The 8,208-nt window shown below is 44.8% G+C and overlaps 1 protein-coding gene across 1 annotated transcript; it reads right to left on the bottom strand.

Annotated features, from left to right (window-relative positions):
* Positions 1 to 1,090: 1,090 nt before the first annotated feature.
* Positions 1,091 to 1,917, bottom strand: LOC131890537 (pro-resilin-like). The gene is made up of 2 exons (XM_059239897.1): positions 1,707 to 1,917; positions 1,091 to 1,619 (listed from the first exon to the last, which is right to left on the bottom strand). The coding sequence occupies exons 1-2, from the start codon at positions 1,710 to 1,712 to the stop codon at positions 1,170 to 1,172; spliced, it is 456 nt and encodes a 151-aa protein (XP_059095880.1). The 5' UTR covers positions 1,713 to 1,917; the 3' UTR covers positions 1,091 to 1,169.
* Positions 1,918 to 8,208: the final 6,291 nt, after the last annotated feature.

The following is an 8,208-nucleotide window of genomic DNA, read 5'->3' as shown; positions in this document are numbered from 1 at the left end:
CCTGATTTAGAAAGTTCCCTCATGTTTTATGACTTGAATAATATATACGTAGCTGGTAGAGAAGTTGAGATTTCATGGCAAATGATGGCATTAAACGGCTGTAACTTCGAAACAATATACCGGGAGCGCCATATTATCGTCTCCACTTGTATTTGGCCCTGATAGCCGGGTCAATGGGAGGTTTGGTTAGTTTTGCTTTTTTTAGATATAGCTTGCATGTGATCATCAGCAATCATTTCCGGGCATACTACCGGTCTAAATTGAAAGATAGACAACATAGCCTCTTAAACATGCAAGGATTGCGAAAGAGGATTGTGACCAAACTTCACAAAGGTAAGATTACCTTCAAAATAGCTTTGGCATCATCGCACCTCTGGTTACAGTATTGATAAGCTCCATGCCGCCACCTGGGGCCGTCATGGACAATGGCTAGCTATATTAAGAAGATTTTCGCCAACTTTGTCGGCAGACTCAAGCCCTGAGTGGCTGTCTAAGGCGGTGCATTTGAGAAGCACAATTCTTCGATATATGCCTTTCCGACTTCAAATTTATGTCTTAAGCTCTACGACTCATAACAAATGAATTTTAATTCACTAAGCCCATTGAAATCAGTATGTAGATGATAACGTGGCCCACCNCAAAAAAAAACATCCCCAAGCTGAATCCCCTTGCAACAATGTGGGCAAGCTGAAGGCTTCAGTTGGTGAGCCCTGGGGCCGTCATGGACAATGGCTATATTAAGAAGATTTTCGCCAACTTTGTCGGCAGACTCAAGCCCTGAGTGGCTGTCAAAGGCGGTGTGTTTGAGAAGCATAATTCTTCGATATATGCCTTTCCGACTTCAAATTTATGTCTTAAGCTCTACGACTCATAACAAATGAGTTTTAATTCATTAAGCCCATTGAAATCAGTATGTAGATGATAACGTGGCCCACCCTGTATTTGTTAACTTCAAATTGGGGAAAAGTGCCCAAAGTATTTCAGGAATAGTTTAGGCCGCACCATTTGTTATGGCGAGTCCTCTCGTCCACACTTGGTCTGATTGAGTAAGTGCACTTCATCAAGAAAACCATTATTACATACCGATCAAATTTTGTTTTATTGGTGCGAGATAAATATGATGTTCAAATCTAAAGTGAACTTAGTGCAAAGTATTCCTACGAGTCACACTAATTATGAAAGCCGTAGTGAGGTGGAGGTTGATGATAAGCCTCGTGCACTGGTAGTGGAGGAGGAGGAGGTGGGGCGTGATGAGGTGGGGCGAGATGAGGTGGGGTGTGATGGGGTGGAGCATGATGAGCTGGAGCATGATGAGGTGTAGCTGGACCATGGTAAGCTTCTCCTGAGTATGACACATCGGCCACATATCCCGATTTTCCGTCCACATAATATGTCACAGTTTGTACACGGCCATCCGGTAAAAGCACATGGTATTCACCTTTGGTCACATATCCATCACGGTTTTCACTATGACCAAAATCTGTGCCATACTTATCATCATGGACCTTGTAGCCGTATTCGTAAAGAGCGGGTTCATGATGCTCTGGTCCATATCCGGGTTCTTGAGGCAGAGATTGAGCGAAGGTCAAAGACATTAGTAGTAAAGTGGTTACACAGGCCTGGAAATTGGAGGTTGAGAGATTGAAAGGCCGCAGAACAAAGGCTGCCTCGATTGAAAAAATCGGTCAAAATAATTTTACTCGTACCTTCATGATGCTGAAGTATTTGTTGATACTTGCTTCAGATATTGATGGTGAACTAAGTGCCTTCCAATTGCAACTTGGTTGCTTATATACGTTTCGTTAAATGTCTCATTGGAGAGTGTGTATTCGTCACACCCGAAACGTATCCAAAGTACAACGATAATTTTGCTTGAATCGCTGATGAAATTGACAGTTATTTGAAGACGCTGATATTTCACTCGAAATGTCCCCCTCATTTTTGCGAGAGCAATCGACCTATTTGATATTTTCCTAATGTAGAGCGATAATAGTGTAGTTATTCAAGGGCTGTTCAACAAACGCATTCACTATTTGATATCCTGAACTAACCAAGAATAGCTTTGGTTCGGGGTAGGTCATGCCGACCAAGCTAGACCACACACAAAAGTTAGCAAAGATATTTCTTTACGGTTAGAAATTATGAATTAAAAGATGATGATGAATAAGATTAGTCTAATGGCACCAGTCGGGGATTATTTGGCCGTCGGAGGACGATTGTGCTTTGTTGGGACATCTTCTCCCTAACTCACCCCGGTGTCAAACCTCAGAACGTGATCTCGACGTCTGCCATTCTTTTCTGAGCTGTTCGACATTTACCACCGACCACTGGATTGGCTAAAGAGTAGTTTAATCCGGTTTGGGGTGAATTCCTAAGAGACCATCCATGGTACTGTTTAGTAATGATGGCATAGAGGAACTTCTTCTTTCGTGATGGGACCAAATTAGATTTCAAATTCAAGGTTGCCAGAAAACCTAAAAAGTAAAAACATCAGTCGATTATATCGCAACGTAAAAAAATCAAATTTGAGCAAAAAGCAACCCTGGTTTGACGGAAGAAAAATCAGGGTAACTCTTTGAGGCTAACTAACGGGTTAAAGACATTCTACTAGTGCTGTCATATGTCATATGTCATTGTAAATGTAAGTTAGCAGCCCTAGTTACAACCTACCGTGATTATTAATTGGATCCCTATTAGTACTGTTTAGCCAACCTAGTGGTCGGTCCGACGGCCAGTGTCTAGAAATCTATAATTTACACTGGAAACGACGAGCCAGTTAAGCATTTGAAGCGGCATCACACATCCAAACATGAATATCGAGCAGCACATGTCCAAATGAGTATGTAAAAAGTCATGGTCAGAGGGGATGATGCAAGAAAAATCGTAAATAAATATAGACAAAGAAAAAGCGTTAGAATAACTGAGGGTACAAAGCCGCAACCAAACAAGTCGGGCTCGTGATTGGGACAACATGAGATTAGAGAGTTCCGCCCAATTGTGGTTACTGAATGTATCTTCTACTGAAAAGCAAGAAACCATGCTGAACAGATCTCTATTGCTTAATCAATTAATGAAGAGGGTGTGGCGTGGACCAAACCTCACCATTTGCCAAAGAGCGCATTTCCAGAACAAGTATAAAGCAAGCACCGTCGGGTTGTGCTCAGGCGAAATGACCGTCTACTCCTTATTAGAATAAAGCACGGACTTCTACAGATTTGGACAGCGGACGGAAGCAAAAATTTCCCACCTCCTAAACCGTTCACTTTATTCCAAATATGCACTTCATACCACCACCAGATCTTGTTGAATAAATGAACTTAGCCAAATTCTAGCTCAAGACATTGCTGAGGAAACTCAGGAGAAATGTCCAAAGTTATGTTCTAAACACTACGTATATAAAATTTGAGTTTTCGGCCTGCTCTTGGTCAGTTACATAAGCTTTTGACAACATAACTTGGAAGCCAACCATTTTACAAGCAAATAGTGTGCCTTAGATTGAAGGGATCTACGTCCCTTTTTTATTGATTTGATTTGAAAAGTGGCTCAGAGTTGCTATGAGGAAGAGCAGGCCGATTTGACGGGAAGATCGTTCCCAGTCCATATTTCTAGAAGTTCTTGGATATAGCTAAAGTAATAACGTCATCATCTCCGTGCGTTGTTCATATTCTAAGAATATTTGATGGATTACCGCCCTCTTTTTTCAAATTATTGAGCCAGCTCTGTTTTAGAGAGACGGGATGAGACAATTTTTTTATGTCTTGTCATTTTCAAGTCTGAAAGATCTTTTGGGCCGAATTTGGCTGATTTTGGAAGATACTTTAGCTAGAGAGACAATTTCCCTCCTACGATTGTGACAAATCCACACATTATGGTGAAAGAGATGTTGGTAATCTTGATAACAAAAACTTGTCTTAAGTTTGAACACAAAATTATGTTTGCAAGACTTCACTGGTTACGACAGCAAAGCAAAGGAGACAACCCCTCTCTTAGAACTAAAATTAAACGGACTTAAAGAGAACAGAAATGGGTTTGGTGATACATTCTGCTATTTTGAACGTAGCTTAATAAAGAGGTTAACCAGCCTAATAAGCTTCCATTATTTATTACAAGAGCCCTTATCAATTGAGCTATAGATTCAAGGACCTCAATCCCTTGAGCTCCTTATCCCCCGATTTCTTGGATAGATTTTTCCACATTTTTTTTTCAAATTACCCATATTGTCACTTTGATAGTTGAAAGTATGTTCCCTGTTGTTCCATTCGGCTTTCCGTAGCTTATGTGATAATGTAATCTGAGATAATAATAAAGTTGAGTGCTCTCGATAGAGTCAGTCGAAAATAAGAATTTAACGTCGCGCAGTGGTCATCTCGGACCGCAAAATTGTATGACAATATAAAATCGAGAGTGTTTCTCGCAATGACTTATAAATTCTCGATCGAGTGAAGGTTAAAACTCTAACGTAAAAATGGCTCCAACCTTGGAATCGGCGAAAGCCGCGGCGGCAGGCCGATACGAGTGGTTCAACAAAATTAAATCCGCGTCCACCAAAGCTGCTGAGGCGGCCATTGAGTGTCCTTCGGCATTTGCTGGGGATCAAGTGAATGCGTGCTTCAATAACTTTAAATCTCAAACAGATAAAATGTTGGACAAGTTTAAAATTGCCATGACCCTTGATACACCCAAAAACCTGGGCCGGTAAAGAGGCTGATGTCTTAAAGGAGTACAACACCACACAAGTCCTGTGCATCAGGGCGATGGGAATGTGCACCCCAGCACCTGCCGTAGCTGCAAAAGTACCCAAAGCATCTGCACCTGGATCATCGATCATCCAAGTACCAGAGGTGAAACTTCTGTCACTGGACAACAACCCCGCCGAGTTGAGGTCATGGTTGCTGAAGATGCAGTTATTCTTCAAGACAAACAATTTGTATTCATACACAACGTTGGATCAGCAAACGTACGTGTGTCAGTTCATCGATGTCGATCTCGAGAACATGATGGGAGTAGAACAATAGAGTGCCTTACCCAAAGAGGGACAAAGCCCCGTCTACGCCAACAAAAGCTTTCCAAGTCACGAAGAGCACCTCTTCTGCTGAGCATTCTGAGGAACCTGAGACCGTCAGAATGCTTTTGAATATGAGGAGTCAGACTTTGTCTCACATGTCCGCGCCATGGAGGCTCTCCAAAGCGCCTCCGGATCTTGTGCTACTTCAAGGATCAACGTCCACATCCAGTCTCCTCGAAATGTCCACTTCCATATCAGAGCTATCCCTGACAATGTAGCCACGAGGACCATGTTGTCTCTTGACCTGGTTCAGAGACATAGCCTTCACCTGGAATCAACCCATGATACGGTGAGAGCAGCCAATGGTGACCAAATGTCCGTGGCTTGTCGTGTTGTTCTTGAGCTCACCGTCAATGGCAGAACAGCGTGCGCGGATTGTCTCGTGTCAGCATGCATGTGCAATTGCATGCTCGTGTCCTGACAAGATCTCCAATACCTTGGAGTCATCGGTTCCACCTTTCCGTTTGCGGCTTCCGAGGAGATCAATGCAGCAGCTGAGGCATCAATCGAAGTCAAGGAGATGACACAGGACCTAAGAAGACAATTTCATGACGTCCTTTCGGATTCATTGGCCCCTGATCAACGCGTCATTGGCAAGCCAATCCACATCAAATTGGGCAAGGATGCTGTCCCTTAGCATGGCAATACTTTGCGTCCCATTCCACTTCATTATCAAGAGGAGGCCGACGCAACTATCAAGAGGTTGCTCCACTCTGGACGAATTTCTCGGGTGGAGGAGGCCACGGCATGGTGCGCCAGGACCCATTTTGTTCCCAAACAGGGGGGTAAAGCTGGGCTCAGGTTGGTCAGGATTTCCTCGAGATCAACAAGTTTATCAGACGCCCTGTCCAGCCCTTTCCATCTGCCCAAGACATCATCCACAGTGGAAGTCCCCAAGATGAATTCTTATGTAAATTGGACGCAGTGATGTGGTACTTTCAAGTACCGCTGGATGAAGAGTCCGCGAATTTGACAACTTTCCTTCTACCTTCAGGAAGATATTGATTCAACTTCACCCCGATGGCCATGAGCCTCAGTGGGGACCATTCAAACATCGTTTCTGATGAAGTGATCAGAGGTTTGACCTTTTGCCAAAAGTTGGTTGATGACATTCTCATCAGTGCTCAAACCATCCAATTGTTGAAAGTCCGCATACAGACTGTCCTTACCAGATGCCGCGATAAAGGAATCACAATTTCCCTTAGGAGATTCGAAGCTGGTTGTGAAGTGCTATTTGCAGGCTTCATTGTGAGTGACCAGGGGGTGAGCCCCGACCATGCCAAAGTGCAGGCCATTCAAGACTTTCCTCGCCCCAAAACAGTGACTGAAGTAAGGTCCTTTTTAGGCCTTGTGAATCAATTTGTGTTTTTGGTGCCAGATTTGGCACATGCCATTAGGGATATTCGACCTTTGTTGAAAAAGGGCGTTTCTTTTCAGTGGCTTGACATTCACGAAAAAGCATTTTACCAAGCCAAGAAGTTGCTGACGTCTTCTCTACTTGTGAAGCCATTCGATGAGAAGCTCAAGACCTTCTTGCTATCTGATGCATCAAGGTTACGTGGCCTCGGTTTTATGCTGATGCAGAAGGAGCAAAATGGACGCCCACATTTCGTGCAATGTGAATGTGGATTGTTCAGCTTAACTATTGCTCTACGCAACTATGCCACAATCAAGCTCGAATGCCTCGCAATTTTGCGGACAGTGCACTAATGTGAGTTCTATTTGAGCGGATGGGAATTCCCTGTAATCACGGACCATAAACACCTCGTCACCAACATTCATAATGTGCGACTGGCAAAATTCCGCAAGGCCCTCTCATCGTTCTTCTTCAAGATCAAGTGGACTCCAGGGAAAGACAATTTGATTGCTGACGCGCTATCACGCTCTCCACTGTTTCCCTGCAAGCCTGACCACGCCGATTGCATGTTACAAGTCGTGTCCGAAGAAATTGAATACTTGGATCCAAAGTTCGCTTTTATTGTGCCTTTGATATATAACGGGTACAAAAAGCTGATTCAGGAGGTGTGGAGTTATGCCTCTGCTCATGATCCGCCCCCAATGAGAGTGATTCCCCCGTTTGAAGGTTCATGGAGCAACCTCAACATCCTCCAGGTTGACGGTAATTGTCCCCCCCCCCCTCCATCAGCTAGGCCGGAAATTCTTTGCCGACTTCACCTTGCTCATTAAGGCCTGGAGAAGACAAAATTGGATGCAAAGCTCTTCGCATGGCAAGGTATGGCCAGCGACATCAAGAACATGATCAACGCGTGTACAAAATATCAGACACTCTGTCCTTCCAAACCAATGGAAGTACGGCGCTTCCATCCATCGAATAGTCCCATGACCCGTGTTGGTTTGGACCTTTTTCATTTTTCTGGCCGACACTGGTCATGGTTGACGAAGCCTCCAGCTTTGTATGGACTACACCTTTGGCGCAACTGCATACTAAAGCTATTATTCAGATCCTTTCAGAGTGGTTCGACGTCTTTCGGTCCGAATTCGCAGCCTGGTGCGCGCGCAAAGGCATCACCTTTGAGCCCTCCAGCCCTAATCATCCTAACTCCAAGGGGTTGGCTGAAGCAGCTGTCAAAAACATCAAGCTGCTCCTTCACCGCCCTGACAATATGACGACCTTTTGCGCGGCTTTACGCGAATTCCTTGCATTCCCGCGCGCGACGTCTGGCCTTGCACCTAGTGCTGTCTTCTTTGGCCGCCAGCTACGCACTGCACTTCCTTCCTCTGACACCCCGGCCAACGCCACCCTCGGAGAGTTTTTTTCGCCCAGATATGTGTGTTTGCATCCAGAACCCAATCTCCAAGCAGTGGGATCAGACTGGAACTGTGATCTCTGTGTGTCCCTCTGATGAATCCTTCAACGTTCTCCGTGACGACGGGCGAACTTTTCGACGCAATCAACGGTTCCTTAAGCCACTCCCTTCTTCTCCAACATCAGGTGCCCCTCACGTGGCCGTCCCTGTCCCTGTCCCTGTAGTCCCTGTGAAGGACCCAGCTCCCGTTCCCCAACCTCTACGACGTTCTCTTTGGTTCTCTAGCCATGGGGTCTTCAGCGTCCAAAGCAAAGACCACGTCCGGGACGGACCAGACCATCGTGGCCAATCCAGACACCAAGATAACCCGCAGCT

This window comes from Tigriopus californicus, chromosome 11 (genome assembly GCF_007210705.1).
Source record: "Tigriopus californicus strain San Diego chromosome 11, Tcal_SD_v2.1, whole genome shotgun sequence".
In the NCBI taxonomy this organism is placed as follows: Eukaryota; Metazoa; Arthropoda; class Copepoda; order Harpacticoida; family Harpacticidae; genus Tigriopus; species Tigriopus californicus.
Note: the sequence above shows the minus strand (reverse complement) of the source record. Positions and strands in the feature narration are given on the sequence as shown.